At 41.3% G+C, this 16,242-nt stretch overlaps 1 protein-coding gene across 2 annotated transcripts; it reads right to left on the reverse strand.

The window, feature by feature from the left end:
• Positions 1 to 236: 236 nt before the first annotated feature.
• Positions 237 to 14,976, reverse strand: slc7a3a (solute carrier family 7 member 3a). Of its 2 annotated transcripts, none has more exons than XM_044371214.1 (12): positions 14,858 to 14,976; positions 5,760 to 6,383; positions 5,484 to 5,645; positions 4,818 to 5,001; positions 4,601 to 4,716; positions 3,916 to 4,138; positions 3,674 to 3,813; positions 3,190 to 3,292; positions 2,673 to 2,902; positions 2,375 to 2,541; positions 2,002 to 2,110; positions 237 to 1,900 (listed from the first exon to the last, which is right to left on the reverse strand). In XM_044371214.1, exons 2-12 carry the CDS (start codon positions 6,124 to 6,126, stop codon positions 1,746 to 1,748), a joined length of 1,956 nt encoding a protein of 651 aa, XP_044227149.1. In that variant the 5' UTR covers positions 6,127 to 6,383; positions 14,858 to 14,976; the 3' UTR covers positions 237 to 1,745. The 2 variants fall into 2 exon arrangements, with proteins under 2 accessions (XP_044227149.1, XP_044227150.1); XM_044371215.1 differs by lacking the exon at positions 14,858 to 14,976 and adding an exon at positions 13,824 to 13,932.
• Positions 14,977 to 16,242: the final 1,266 nt, after the last annotated feature.

The raw sequence follows: 16,242 nt of genomic DNA on the forward strand, positions 1-16,242 counted from the left end.
TGCAACTAATGATTGTTTTCATTATAGATAACTGTGCCATTTATTTTCTCAATTAAATCATTTCTTTATATAATATGTCCAAAAATAGTGAAAAAGGTCCATTCTAATTTCTTAGAGCTCATGGTGACATCTTCAAATTTCTATGTTTTATCTGGTCAAGATATTCAGTTTACGGTTATGTATGACACAGAAAAAAGCTTGAAATCCTCAAATTTTTTGCGTTTTTGCTTTAAAAAAAAAAAGATGATTAATTTACTAATCGTTGCAGCTCTACAGTATATGCAAGTTTGTTTTGGATTTTATTTTGGTCCGTTTGCAATAACACTTCAATAAATACCAGAAAGAATGAAATCTCTTAACTTCTACATTTGCCATGTTGTTCTTGTTTCAATTTTGGAACTATGAGGCCCTTTGTAGGTCGAAAGATGTTTGTCACACCATTTGGCTGATAAAATGTTTTCTAAAACCTTTTAGGTGACCGTGTTTTGTGGCTTATCAGTTCAAAAAAACCTTTTATTTAGAAATTAGCAGTTTTCTGAGATCTATAACAGCAGTTCTGCAGTAAACCAGTTGTGGTTTAATGTGAAAGAAAAGGCCACAAAATGCTGGCAAATACCATTTCAACACAGTGTATATGCTAGACAACATGGGTTATTTATGATAAGCAACTCATTTCATACCATTTTAAATATGTACACATACTGTACGGCTGCTTTCTGGGAGTGGAGGGGCTCAAGGGTAATAGTGTGTTAAAAAAATCATTCCATCTATAAAGCTTGTACTTCAACCTCAGACACAGAGTAGATGACATCAACATCGACTATGTGCTACTGAACTAACTGCACTGAGGCCCTGACTGAGACTGTAAGCCCCACAGCTTCAGTGCTACCCTGTTTACACACACAGCAGACGCAACAAACAGGCTGGTGCAACAAACAAGGACCAATAAACTAGACGTGTTAACTCTATTGAAAGTGATTCATTAGAAGAAACTGAATTTCTTCATCTGTCACGTTGTTGGTGTTCTCTGACTATAAAAACATCATCTTTGCTGTACAGTTTGAAGTCTAGCTCACTGATCCAAGGGTCTCGACAATCGTAAACTCGCTGGCTCAAGCCATCATTTTTAGTGATGCACATTGCGGTTCATATTCACCTCTAGCACTAATAACAAAGAGGAAGAAAAAGAAGAAAACAGCTAACGTGTAACATTCTTCCAGTAAACGGTGTCAGATAACTGATGGTCTAGCTCACTGATCCAAGTGTCTTGACGATCGTAAACTCGCTGGCTCAAGCCATCATTTTTTTTTTAGTGATGCACATTGTGGTTCATATTCACCTCTCGCACTAATAACGGAGAGGAAGAAAAGAAGAAAACAGCTAATGTGTAACATTCTCCCAGTAAATGGCGTCAGATTATTGATGTCAGAGCCACAGTTCTCTGTGTTAGTTAGGTCCATTCAAAGCATGTGTTATAGGCAGGTAAATATCTCCAGAGGGCTAAGGCTAAGTACAAACAGAGAGACAGATTAAAACAGACACATGGGCCAGAATGTGGCTCTGTCACAGTGTCTAGCAATCAAGTTAATCAGCTTCCGACTCAGAGGTAAGATGTGTGTGGCGTTTTCTTGCCTCTCCTCCCTGTAAGCCCAGGGCTGCGTTCCAGTCTGCCTACACTGCAGCATTTAGCTGCCAGAATGAGTGTAGATGCTCTGCAACACTCCCCAGGTCTACGTCAGTCTGTATCAGGGGCTGCTGCCCGCTTCCACATCGCTGTCATCGGGAGCGCCTTTGTAAATCGGGCTCTTGGGCTGCAGCGCGGGCTCATATTTGCGAGTGTTTAACCTGTTGGCAGCTTCACTGCTGTTCCTAATACCATAGAAGAAGTAGATGGCGAAACCTGGAGGGGCAGAAGAGAGGCAACAGGAAGTTACAAAACAGTTAGGTGCATATGTCCCATGAGAAATGAACAGAAACAGAATTAGAAATGTTCAAACGTACCGATAATCATCCAGACGGTGAAGCGGCACCATGTACCCAGGTCCAGCTGCATCATGAGGTAGATGTTGACGAAAACACTGAACAGGGGCAACCAGGGGAGCAGAGGGACCTTGAGAGGACAGAAAATTGGGTGATAGGGGAAAAAGTCAGCATAGCTAGATTTTAAAATTGATATGAATCTGCTCTAGGTACCACACAGTGAGAGAATGAGAGAACAACATGTGCATAAGTGACATTGTACATTAGGAAGCGGGTATCTTAGCCGCTCAGCTGCCAAAACAGTCTTCCAAAACAAAGCACTTGATAGACAAAAACAAAATAGAAATCTCCTTTCAGCGACGCACAGGCTGCGTTCTCAGGGTTTGATAGCTACCTTGAAGGTGAGAGCCTCTTTGCTCTCAGGCTGCCTCCAGATGATGATGACGCAGACGCTACAGAGCAGAGTCAAAATGACACAGGGCACCACCACGGCTGCATTCCCAGATAGAAGCTGCGGGAGATTGTTGGCCAGTATGACACACAGTATAACCATAAGAACAGCTGCAGAGAGAGAGAGGAGGAGGAGGAGAGAACGTTAGTTAAACCGGTTGCGGCAAGTTTACTGTACATTTGTGTTATTTCTGCTTTAGAAACACACATTAGGCAACAGCAAATGCTATTTTTACACTTACAAATAATAGCGGTGGTAGCGTAGACAATGTTCCCAGACGTCTGTGTTGGGGTCTTTCCACTCGGGCAGAAGAGCAGCTTGGCAGTGAAGGCCTCTCGGAGCGGCCTCTCCTCCGTCTCCATCCCGTATTCGTCACCGCTGTCCCCTCCACTTACAGCCACCTTCTCCCCTTCCACCAGCTCCACCAGCTTCTCTGTCTGGCTGGACGAAGTCAGGCTGCCTGGCTGGTACCTGCAGAGGGAAGGAAGGAATGTGTTAGAGTGAGTAAAAAAAAAAAAAAAGATTACTTACAGCTAAACTGTTTTAAGTCCAACATGAGAATGAGGCCACAGCCACTGAGAGCCAGTTTGTGCAGCTTTTGTGACCCATGTACTTTAGCTGTTCACAGATTATGATATAATAATTATGCTTTTTTTTTTACTGGCTTTATGGGTACGGCAGCTGCTAGTGTAATTAACACATGATCACAACTTCAAAAAAAGACTTTGAGACTATGCAGTTAAATAGAAGGTGCTTACCTGAGGATGAGAACACAAATGGCCACTAATGAATATGCCAACAGAGTTCCAATGGACATGAGGTCAACCAGAGCTGCCAGGTCGAACAGGAAGGCCATTAGAGCTGTAAGGAGAGGTGAGACCAGATTTCTTTAAATAATTCAACTGTATCTCTCTTAGAAAGAGGAGCAAAGAAATGCTTTAACAGCTTAAACTGGTAACAATATGAGCATTGATAAAAAAAACCCTCATCTTATTATCTGTTTTTGCAGACTTTTGTTAAAATTATTGTGATATTGATCGCCAACTGACAAACTGCTAGACAGAGCTGAGACAAGAGTCCTAGTTGTGACCCTGGCAGACTATCTCTCAACTGACTTGACAGTATAGGATAGACACAGCAAAGAGCCTGGCGACCCGAGGCGATGGACAAAAGAAAAAAAAGACAAGTTGGATATGTAAATACAGACAAACACAAAAACACAACAGGTTTCGGTGAGCTTACAAGCAACGATGCCAGAAGCGATGGTAGCCAGGAGAGGAGTCTTGGTACGAGGGTTCATCCTGGACAGAACACGGAACAGCAGCCCGTCCTCCGCCATGGCGTAGATAACGCGGGGCATGGGAAACATAGAGCCCAGGAGGCTGTGAGAAGATCATTAGTTAGCATCATACTTTACATAACTTTACAGTGTTATATAAAGAAAAATGGGTGATATGGAAACAAATTTATTTTTCTTTTCTTACCTGGTGGACAGAGCACAGAGAGAGCCCACGGCCACGATGTATCTGGCAGGAGCCCAGCCCACATAGGTGAAGGCCTCGGGCAGAGGACTCTGGGTGTTGAGCTGGTAGTATGGCATCATCATGGTCAGAGCAGCAGACACGCCAAAGTAGGCGAAGAAGCAGATCAGCAGCGAGGCCACGATGCCTACAGGTATGGAACGCATGGGATTCTTGGCTTCTTCACCTGAGGATGTCAATGAAAACAAAAGTTGAGAATGTTGCAAGATCAGTAAATGACGTCTTTGCACCTGAATGAGGTCTGAGGTTTGCTCAAAGTTACATAACATGTCCCTTAAAAATACAGGAAACAGGTGTTCCGTCAGCCCTGCGTCGTGAAAAAATGATGTATAGTAACAGCCAGAGATCCGAGATATTTACACATTTCTTATGTAATATGGAGTGAAACCTTATCAAAAGGTGTTTCCACTCTTGTGCATGCTATCCAAACATTTGTGACCATAAAGGCGCTGGGTCAACAAGAACAGTTCCCATGTCAAGGAGAAGGCATAACTGCATCAATCCCTTAAGTAAGCATTTATATTTCTAATATAACAAATAAACAGAAACACAAGGGATCATTGTGCAGTCTATCAACTGTTTATTTGTTCTTCCAGCTTATCATGAAAGTGAAATTAAAACCACTCACTTGTTGTTGCGATGCAGTCGAAACCCACAAAGGCGTAGAAGCAGGTGGCAGCACCAGACATGACACCAGTGAGGCCAAATGGAGAAAAACCACCAACACCAAATTCCTCCTCAACTCTGAGTGGCAGAAGAAGAGAGACGCACGGTTAGTTTAAACAAACGTCAAAAATAACAAACAAACACAAATGAAACAGTAAAACTATGAGCCCAATACTGACTTGTAAGGCCTGCTGCTGTTGGTTTGGTTTATGAAGCTGATGTAGTCTTCCTCTTTGAGGTTCCAGTTGGCCGAATCCCCTTTAACGAAGCCAGAGATGATAACGAAGCCCAGGACCACCAGGTTAATGCCTGTGAAGATCTTATTCACCAACGCTGACTCACTCACGCCAAAGGCCAGAAGTCCTGAAGGCAGAAAGTACAGGAAGAGAGAGAAGGGAGAGGAGAGATATTCATACTTCATCACCAATAACAGCATGTCCTGGTACGTGGGTGGATGTGTTTGTACTTCATCGCTTCCAACATACCATCAGTCAGTGACACCAATAATTATTTCTTTCCTTCACACTGCTCCTGCCATCCCACACAAGCTGCAATATTAGTGTGACACCTGTTCTGGCTGTTATGCAAGGTTTTAATGCAATGCTAACAATGGCTACTGATGGCCTTATTTTAAATGAGACAGTATTTAATTTAGTTTAAATAGGTTGCTTTTACAACAATTACAATCATATGCCCATTAAGAAAACTATTCTTTATGTTGCTTTTTCAGATAGTTCCATTTGTTTCAATAAAAAAAGCAAACATTAGGGAACATCTAAAAAAAAGCAACAAGCTGTGTAGTAATAATATGTTATCTGATGGAAGATTCCTCTTCACCAACTCACCAGTGAGCAGCAGGACCAGAATGAGGGCGAACAGGTCGGGGTACTCTGCCAGCACTTGCCCTGGTACCTTCATTGCCATGGAGGCTTTAAAGAAGCCAGAGATCTTCTGTTCTACCAAGTTGTCAAAGGTTGAGCTCCACGCCCTCGCCACACTCGCCGTACCTTAAAAAAGAAAAGAAAAAAAGTTGACAATGTGGAGAAAGGAAATAACCCATACTTTGCATTGTTTCCTACATTCTTACTTAGGATTTAAGCGTCCTTAAAAATTAAACTCACCTATCACATAGGAGAGGATGAGGTTCCATCCTGTGATGAAGGCCCAGATCTCTCCGACTGTCACGTAGCTGTACAGGTACGCGGAGCCTGTCTTGGGGACACGGGCGCCAAATTCAGCGTAGCACAGGCCGGCCAACATGGAGGACAGCGCGGCGATGAGGAAGCAGAGGACGATAGCGGGTCCCGCCTTCTCTCGTGCGACCTCGCCAGCGAGGACGTAGACGCCGGCGCCGAGTGTGGAGCCCACCCCCAAGGCGATGAGGTCCAGGGTGGACAGGCAGCGTGCGAATCTGGTCTCTTCACCAGAGCAGTCTAATGCCCGGCGACGCAGCAGGGTCTTTCCAAAGTTGGACAGCTTGCTGGCCATATTTGCTGTGACTGTGTGTGGGCGCTGAACCAGGCTATGTGTTTTAAATCCTTCTAGTGTGGGTGTGTGTGATTGACACAGCTTAAGCAGAACACGTGTGACTGGACAGCGTAGAACAACTTGGGGCAGATGGGAAAGGCTTGTTTGTTATTGGTCCTTCAGCGTAGGTGTGTTCACTTAGGCAACAGTCACTCGAGCAGACAGAACAGGAAGCAGCAGGTCTGTGGTCAAAGTGTTTTACAGCAGCAGATTAGGACCTGTGAGGAAACACAATACAAAAACAAGAGCTCAAAACAAGGTACTATTCACAAACTGCCAAAGCTTACACTTCTCACAGCTCTGTTTGGCACTGTGCTGTGGGATTATAGCATCCTTTCTTTCCAGAAAAGGTGCTCAAACTACAGTTAGTTTAAGGGGAAAAAAAAAAATCAGAGAAATGCATGAAACCTGAGAACAATGATATCTTCTCACCCAACTGAGTCACACTGGGCAATACAAATAAACTTGACAACTTTGTAGGTTGTTTGTATAGTTTAATATTGCGTGCAATGTCTCAATGGGATGTACATGTATTTCAGGTGAGCATGGGTAACACCGGAGATGTTGGAAATATTATCCTTCTCTTCAGCAGAAAGAGATAATAAGTCAGTCAGCAGGTTTGGAGAGACACTTAAAGACACACTTTGCTACACTAGAGCTCGTTTAGATACCAGTTACGCAACTTCCAGGAATTCATACCTCAACCGCTTTCAGCTTAGTAAAACATCATAAGACACAGTGGGGCACAGAGAGACCTCCTGAAGACAAAAGAAAACCCAACGCTGCCCTACAAGGCTTAAATCTAATCTTAATTTTGCCTTGACAAATAAACTTAATGTAGTGCACGCCCATATAAAAACAAAAGAACACCTTGTCCAATTCCTCACCACTCCCTCACTGTGAAAGAGCGCACTCTACTACTTGTGTTTTGTTTTTTCAGCAGATAGACTGACAGAGAGAAGCCTGGGAAAGTAAGAGGCTGCGAGGGGACGATGCAATTCTGCAAGCTAATATCAGCAAGGGAGAAAGAGGACAGCGTGAACCAGCAGCTCGATAAGGTGAACCAGCTGCACCGGGAGGAGGTTGATATATAGTCAAATATGCTGCATATGTAAAAACTGACCCCTACTCTGTGTAAAAACTACAATAAAATGTAAAATAACCTACTATAACCCTTGAGATTGAAATGCTATTGTAGTTCTTTAATGACTTGAATGTACATCACAAAGTTCTTAAAAGCCAAGTTTTACCGTAACTATATTGTAAAAGGTGCATTTTTTCCCCATTTCAAGAACTAATTCTAACAAAATCCTTTGGCCTGTCTTTAAACTAAAATATTGCGTTTCTTACACAAAGAAATAATTTGGCAGTATATAGTTACACTGATTATCATCTCATTCATTATTGATCATTTAAAAAACAAAAAAAAAAAACAAGGCAAAACCCTACTCAAGGACATTTATAACAAATTTTATGTCAGCAGTGAGGGGTCTGTCAAGTTCAGGAAAGGTTGAATGATAATGATTACGCTGGTTTCTGCAAAACACATAGACACACACACACACACACACACACACACACACACACACACACACACACACACACACACACACACCAAGAGCAGTTCATAACAGGCCAAGGACAGTTTGCACAGCACATCTGAACAGGACAGATACAGTTACTTTCTGTTTGTCTTTGGAGGCAGTCAGATGTAGCAACACACACGGACGGGCTTGACATACCGTAAATCACTAATCGAATGCCACTTAAAAATTGAGGGAAATGACACAAGTGTGTGTATCAAAACAATGCTGCTATGTAATGTGCGTCACAGGTTGGCCTTTTTTGGTATCTTTTTGGCCATGTACAACAAACGCTAGAAGAATTCAAGCACACCCCACAGAAAAATGTTGATGGCTTACATTTACTGTAAGTCATTTGAAGTAATAGGCTGATATTAAACCACATGGCTTTGTGCCATTAAAGACTTAGGGTTGTTTTTTTTCCCTCCAAATACTTAAACTCCAAGCTGTTGGTTGTGGAGAGAGAAAGTATGGTGCTTTAACAGGTTAGGCCTGTCAGTTCACGCCACCTTGATGAAATGCTGAACAAAGGATTTGAAGTGATGTGTTCTGTCATGCAGCTGTCTGGATAAGAACACCATATGAAAATACAGAAGATTTTATGCTTCTCTATATACCCTAAACCTAATTTTACTAATGATAACTTACCAAAGACAGTTCATGAATGGGCAGAAGATTACTTCCAATTTACTCATTGTTGAACCCCATTTACAGAACAGTATTTGTATGTATATAAAAAGTAAATAATTTCCTCTGACAGGAAGCAGGAGGCATGGATCCCCAAGACTTGTCATGCTGTATTTCATGGAATACAATTTTTAATGGCTAAGAACGTTACTAAAGAAAGGAGACTTCCTAACTTTTAGACTTTCAGATGCCCGTGAAGAGCCACAGTGCAACACTGAGACCAAAGCTTTGCACATCAGGTGTGTGTGTGTGTGTGTGTATGAAAGTCTGTCAGCAGCAATCCAACATTTGTATTAGTCAAAATGTCTCAGTGTACCAAGTGTTATCTTACTTCACATGTTCACAGTGTCTTGTGCTGTGGCAACAGTCTTTATTTCAGTAAAACAGCGCAACTACTTGAAATGAAATGTTTGTTTAACAAACAAGTTTATCTGTCGTAACAATGTTACAGGTTTGTACATGCAAGTCGAAGCAAGGCCGTGCTTCTCAAGTCAAGGGCAAGGCAAGTTTATCTTATCTGCAAATACTACAGCACGTTTATAATTACTACATCTACTACATCGTGACTAACCATTGACAGTTTGGAAAACAGACCATGACAATGGTTAACTTATGGGTGTGCATCATAAAATAACTTCTGTCTTGAAAAGGGAAACTGCATAAGAATCAGCCTTTTAGTGACCAATTTAAAGACATCCACTTGTCTTTTTTTTGTTATATTACACTATGAGAAATACATTCAGTGTCTAACAATTCCCTAAATTTAGCCGAACATGAAGTTGTGTTCGTCTTGAGATTCAGTGGAAAAGGTCAGCTTTGCAATTTTTCCAACAAGAGGCTTAAAGTATGGGTTTTGGGAAGGGCCCAGCGACGTCAAAGACAACGCCATTGATGTAATGACACCCGACTCCGTGGTGTGACTTGCTGAGAAGGCAGGCACACATTTCAGGCCTATCAGTCACCTCGCAGGTCAGGCTGCAAAGAGAAGAAATGAAACACTAACCGGCAACATAGACCAGTGACTGTGTGGACGTGCGAGTGTGACTGTCTTTGTGGATCAGGGGTTGGTAGAGCTTAAAGGGGGGTGGGGGGGGGAGAAAATCTCCTTTCATGCTCATTACATGTGTGAAACTGAAGATTGAGGGGAGAAAAGGGTGCCAAAAGCAACACTACTCTTTTTGCCTTTTAGAGTCTTTTTTTTGGGTTGAAATGAGCTGTAAGAGATGAGAGGATGATTCAGAGGAGGATACTGTGGCATTTAGGAAAACTGTGGATACACTTGACATTTTTAAACAACTTTTTAAATAATAAAGAATAATCAAAAGACCGTAGCATGCGGCACAGAGCCATATGCAAAACATAAAGTGGTCAGACATCATTTTGGGTTACTGACCAGCTTGTATTCAGGTCACAGAGTATGTTGAAGAAAAAAAAAAAGTCTTTCCTTGCTGTAGATTATGTTATAGCCTAAATATGGTCTGTTCTTTTTCATAGCACACAGGATACAAGCCCTCACAAGGTTTGAGTACAATGACAATATTCTATTAATACCATTAAAACAATATAACCCACTTATCAAAGCACTTCTAGTCTTACTATTTCAAAAGCGAATATCCTGCCTAGTACAGTTAAGTGTTGAGAGAGAAAAAAGACAAACACTGTCAAACAATGACATAAAAACAACACGGAGAGCAACAGACAACCGCAATAATAAACATTCAGCCTTCTGAAGACTGATGGGAAACTGGTACATGGTGGATACGCTGCCGCTCCCCACTTGGTGCGACATTCCAGTAGCATTTTCAACTCGCACACCAGGAACTGAGATCTGAGGGTGTCAATGTTGTGTTAATAAACATTTATTACCAAACTACTGTGCCCAGTTGGCTGTGATCTCCTCAGGGGTTCGCCGCAGCACTGTACATACCTTCACTAAGCAGGACAAAAGCGCTTAATCGAAACTGTAAAGCTGCTAAACTCCCAGAGAACTTAACTTTGGGACAATTTAATTCATAACTGAAGATCAATCCAACAAAAACAAACAAACAAAAAAAAACCTCAGTTGTTGGGAAGTGTTTTGGGATTTTCCTGTCAAAGAAAGCGTTTCTTTCATGAATGCAATACTGACACAGTTCCCACCCTCAGGTTACAAAAATATGCAGACCTGATTACTGTATGACCTCACTTAAGGGTGGTCTCATTAAGATGCTAGAAGCACCTTAACCTCCGCCGATGCCTCCGTTACGTCACTCTAGATGCTAATCTTTTCCTTGTGCTTTTCACGAGGGTGCCCGTTTGTGCAAGTGGGGCAGATTTATGCCAGGTTGCATGGAGGTGTGGCTCACAAATGCGCCGTCTTCAAGCTCCACTACATAACACACACACACACACACACACACAAACAAGAAAAGACAGGTGCGCTTACTGCAGCCATTTTCTGTTCCTGTTAAACACAAATGACTTTCACTGGGGAGTGGTTAGCTTTGGCTTGCTTCCTTCAGCCACAACACAACTAGACCATGTTCAAGTTTTTTGAAAATGGAACAGAATAAATGTTGCAGGACTATGACCAACGAGACTCGGGCCAACAGTGCTCCGGTTACAACTGGCTTCAGGGATAAATGGTCCTGTTACTTGACTTAACATTGCTGCAACTGCTGCCATGGACTCTAAGAGGATTATTTGGAGAAGTAACAAACCTGCTAACCTCATTATAGTTTCTTGCTGCTCCTCGTTTTATCCATATAAACAACGCATGGCTTTGTTTTGACTGCCACTGTTGTTTACAACAATAATAACAACAACACAGGTCTCTGGTTATATGAGCAGACCAGCGATAAATGTTCTCAAATTAAGGTACACAAGAAAAACATGAATCCAACATAATAAAGTGAGTGATTTTTTTTTATATGTCTGGTGCTTCAGCTTTTGTTTTAACAGTAGGAACTGAAACTCTTCCTTTAAAAAAAGGGTGATTTGACTGGCCACATTGCAGACATTCAAATATTTTGCCATATTCACAGTACACATGAAATATTTTCCTGTATAGACACAATACTGGTGTAAATATGTAAATTTGCCCACACTAATTCTTTTCCTAGTTATTGTTTCTTCTTTTTAAAGTGTGCATGGAACTAAAGTTTAAAGATTAGATTTATTAAAAATCCTTTATCCATCTATCTCTAATAATAATAATAATAATAATAATAATAATAATGATCCTAGTGAAAACAGCGGAACCGTCATTTGTGGGGCCAGCGGATAAACAAACATGCTCAGTACCCCGCCAGGCTAAACGTCCACTGCAAAGAGTAAATGTGACCTTGCATAACCCTGTAAGGTACACTGCATCATGCCTGGCTGTACAGAGTCAGTGAACCATTCTTCAAGCATCACCCACTCACTCACACAAACAATGGTTTTCCAGGTGTTTGAAGTAATGGAACAGTACATCTTTTAAGCCAGGAATATATGTTTGTATGTGTAAGGTACACTGCGGTGTAGCATAAAGGCTGTATGCGCGTGACGGACCGACCACTGAGATTGAACTGAACGACCCTTTAAGTCACCTGGCCGGACACCACCGCTCCTGCCAAAAACTGCTCTTGCTGTGAAATGGAATGTGACAAACTAAGAATCTGCTCACTCTCCCATGATCAACGCCAACGCTATTAACATTAGAGGCCGCGAGAACAGAAGTTAAATGTATGCATTATAAGGAAGGATAACCAGTCAGCTGGACACCTACGCATGCCAAGCATGGTTAGCAAGTTGCACCGGTCAGAAAAGATGTATGGAGAAAAGCTTGACAGCAGCCTTCCATCTCATTTCTCCCTCTCAACTATATTTAGATACCGTGTTGACATAAATGACACTTTCTCCCACTTTGCAAACACTACAAGCAGTGAGAAAATCTCAACACAATATACATTCATTAACCGTAAATCTCAACATCTTGATTTGATGTGCCAATGTGCCAATAACATTTCAAATGTGGGCACACTTGAGGTGTGATGCAATGCACACCCTTCCTGTTATGACACAGTCACACACAATTCCTTCACTTTGTGCCATTTCACTAGAAATAACTTATTAGACATGATTAAGCACAAACGGTCAGTAATCCCGCTCAGTAATTCCAAGAGGTGGGAATATTCAAGAGGATGTAACAGATGCAGTACAACGGGCCTCCTCCTACACGTCAAACATTTTGCTTTTAAGGGCAGAATCTTCACTAGATGACGGCAGGTGCAGGAATGTAGTGTACATAGACTGAAGGTCTTAAGAATAGCCTTTTACTATGTAGTGCATGCTATGAAACACACATAATATTCCTTTTTAATTTTGTTTCTGGTGAAATTGTCAGAATAAGTGGGATTGCTCAATTAAAGTCACAACTGCAATACAACCATTGACTTTTAATATTTTTTTTTGTTTGTTTGTTTTTTTTTATTTATTTATTTTTTTTTTACAGTTGCCAGTTTACCATGTACATTTAGTCCGATGCAATTTTATGAGGGTTATAGCTTTCAGTGTTTTTTTTTTTTTTAACTCAGAGGTAATTCTAATATTTACCCTCGGTGATGTAAATCAGGTGGACAAAATATTAGAAATGCCTCTCGGTGTAACGCAATGAAATTCACTCCTCCAAAATTAAGCTGAATAAACGCCTATAAAAACTGGGCAATATAACTTTTATGAAGGTAGGATTTATTGCAGGGCTGTTGTATTAGACTGCATTATATTTTTAACCTAGGTGTACCTAAGAAACTGGCAAGTGAGTACTTGTATTTGCTCTCATATTCTCAGAGTGCACCAGTAAATCAGCTGAGAGTTGTGCAGCATATTCAAGTGTGCAAAAAATATAAGATAAAGGCCTTGTACTGTGACTTGTCAATAATAAGGAGTTGCAGCAATGACAAGCCAGCATGCACAGCTCTAGAAATGATACATCAGGACTTAACGTTTTGACTCGACAAGTTCAGCCTCTCATTTAGCGTTAGTTTTGTCTTTTGCTGGTAATTACTTAACTATGATGCTCAGCCTACATTTAGGAAAGTAACGTGGCATGTAGCTACCTGCTTAGTCCAACAACCTCTCTACTCCACCCCATCAAACCACCTGACCACTGATGAGCACGTTTGGACATCACTACCCATCCCGACTCTCTACTCTTGTTTTAACTAACACCATCACAGTAATTTCACAGCATTTGTTTTTAAATTGTGGAGTGTCTATCAACCGGCTGATGCAACAACACATGCATGGTAGTGAACATTAACCCGGAAGGACGGGATGGTTCACTTTGATGATGGCACTCGCGGATGTTTGCAATCGAGGCTCGTGTAAAAGTGAAAATTTATCGACACTTCAAATAACCTTACTTACCATACTGGGCGATGTTCAGCTGTCCATTTCGATGATTATCAATGTGTCAGTGACTGAGACACCAAGCTAGCTACGTGGCTCAGTCGGCTCTCGCGTGGTGCTAACGTTAGTGTTGCCTTCAAAGAATTAAGAAACATCGTAATTCCCGGATGTATACACAAAAATTACGCGAGAAAGCGGCACAGATGGGTTTGGACGGCATTATTTTCTGGTGTTTTACTTGTGCATGCACTATTAAGAGCCAGCAATGACATGACATGTCTCGGTAACTTAATTGATATGTTATACGAGTAGTTGTTAAGTGTTACAATTCTAATGAATGTATCGGAAAACGAGTTAGTTTAAAAGTTAATGTTGTGTAATTTTATCGTGCCAGTCTTTTCAGTTACAAAGCAGTTATGTGTCGCTTTATTAAATCAATAAAATAACCGCTAAACACGTTATTTTGTTTAGGGATAATTATGTGGATTGTTGGAAATTCTGCGCTTTTGGGGGGGGTCATTGAAAGCATCATTACAACCATTCCCACACCCTATTAACTTAGCGGGGAGTACTGGCCAGATCAAAACAATGAATGAAAACCCGCTGCTCAAAACGCGGAAAAGCGTTCAACCGTGTGTTTAAAAATGACAAGACCACTTAAACGTGTCCCACAATTACATTTCTCGTTTCTGATATGTTTTAGGTTTTCCGTGTACACAATTCAATGGCTAATTTAATAGCTAAGTTACACCGGCTGATTCACCCGCTCAAATGACAATATTAAACCGCCTAACGAAATGTCATCACCGTCACTAAACTCTAAATTTTGCGTGGATAGAAACATTTGAATCTTATTATATTTTAAATCACTAAAACAAACACAATGTAATGTTATGTTCTTTTCAAAAACGAGTGCGCCAACACAAGTGACAACACGAGGGAGGATTGCATCAGTCTACGACAAGTAGGCGTTACATCGGAGGAAGTTCATCTTTTTTAAAACATGTGGCTAAAATGTTTCATTGTATCACTGAAACACAAAGGGTAATTACCTTCAATATCTTGTTGTTGATAAAGCTCACAGGACACCGGAGAAAAAAGACAGAAGTGCTGTTGCCGTGGTCGCTGATGAAATAAACCGTTCGGGTGTGCTTGTTTGCGGTTTTGATCAGCCGGGAGGGGCGGGCGGGATGTGTACAAACAAAATGACGCATGTGGAGGTGGAGCTTTCCATTCATGAATGGAGGTATCGACGTAAGAGCCTTTAGGTTTCTGATAAGGTTGCAATACAATAATCGATGTTTAAGACAGGCTTTAACGACAAAACAAAAAGAAAATGGCAGAAGAAATCGTTTAAGAAACAGAAAGTGAGCGCGCTCGTGAGAGAGAATGTGTTATCTGTGCGCGCGTGCTTTCCCGTAGTATGAATGCCCATATATGGAAACCCATCGCCCCCCCCCCCCCCTCCTCTGAAGGTTATATATAGGCCCTGGCTCAAATGTACCTACATCGCATCCGCTACTGCTTTGTCCCACAGATTAAAAGAAAAAGGAGGGGAAAAACTAAACAATTTCTTTCATGTATATGCACTCAGTGACCCGGGAATGCTGGAGGGTCAGTGGCGGCGTCAAATTCATGCAATTTGCAACATTTTATTCTCATCGTGCAAAAATCTCACCCAAAATTTGGCCTGTACGTATATGATGAAATTCAGTGACCTGATCCATGTAAATAAGCAGTGGGCACAAAAATGAGGTAGTATGATGCAACACCAACACTATATGGCATCAGAGTTAGATAAACACCTCAAAGCGTCAATAAAGAAAAGTCTGCTGCTGCTGCTGCTGCTGCTGACCAATCTATACTTTTGTTTTGAGGCAGTTAATGATATCTGTCAAATCTGATATAATTGTTTTAAGTGAGCATGTGACATAAAAAATGTTTTGATAAGATCATGTAACTTAGGTTATTTAAGAATTGTGACCAAGATGAGTGGGACATTGAAGGTGAAAAATAAATGTAATGTGAAACAAACCAAACTATGTATTGGTGTAACTGTTTCTTAACAATGTCAAACATTTGTTGGCAATGCAATGTCACTACAAGGTCCATTTAGTAGCTGGTCTGGAGCTTTTGATCATACCACACATTCTTATTCAGCAGATGTGGTTCAACCTGTTGTCTTGGAATTGCAGATGATCAAATTTCCATTTTTCTGAGCATTTTAAGGACTTAAGGAGCATCCGCGTTGGACTGAGATTTAAAGCTAATTCTTGACTTTGAGGACAGTAGTCCACAAAACAGTTTCATCACAAGGCAAACGACATCTGCTGGGAGGCTCATGTGATACCATTGAAAGGTCCAGAGCAGCTAATGGACTTCGTGGTGGACCTTATTGTTTCGTCAATTACTGTTTCCAAGAATTAACTTTCCATTT

The sequence above is a fragment of the Thunnus albacares genome, chromosome 13, assembly GCF_914725855.1.
Source record: "Thunnus albacares chromosome 13, fThuAlb1.1, whole genome shotgun sequence".
NCBI lineage: Eukaryota > Metazoa > Chordata > Actinopteri > Scombriformes > Scombridae > Thunnus > Thunnus albacares.

What these genes read in the sequence shown, in the direction of transcription:
- slc7a3a (XM_044371214.1), bottom strand. Translation starts at nt 6,126, where the DNA reads ATGGCCAGCAAGCTGTCCAACTTTGGAAAGACCCTGCTGCGTCGCCGG. An exon ending in CGCTTCTGGCATCGTTGCTT is followed by an intron (nt 3,293 to 3,673) that starts GTAAGCTCACCG and finishes CTCTCCTTACAG; the next exon opens with CTCTAATGGCCTTCCTGTTC. An exon ending in AAGAGGCTCTCACCTTCAAG is followed by an intron (nt 2,111 to 2,374) that starts GTAGCTATCAAA and finishes TGTCCTCTCAAG; the next exon opens with GTCCCTCTGCTCCCCTGGTT.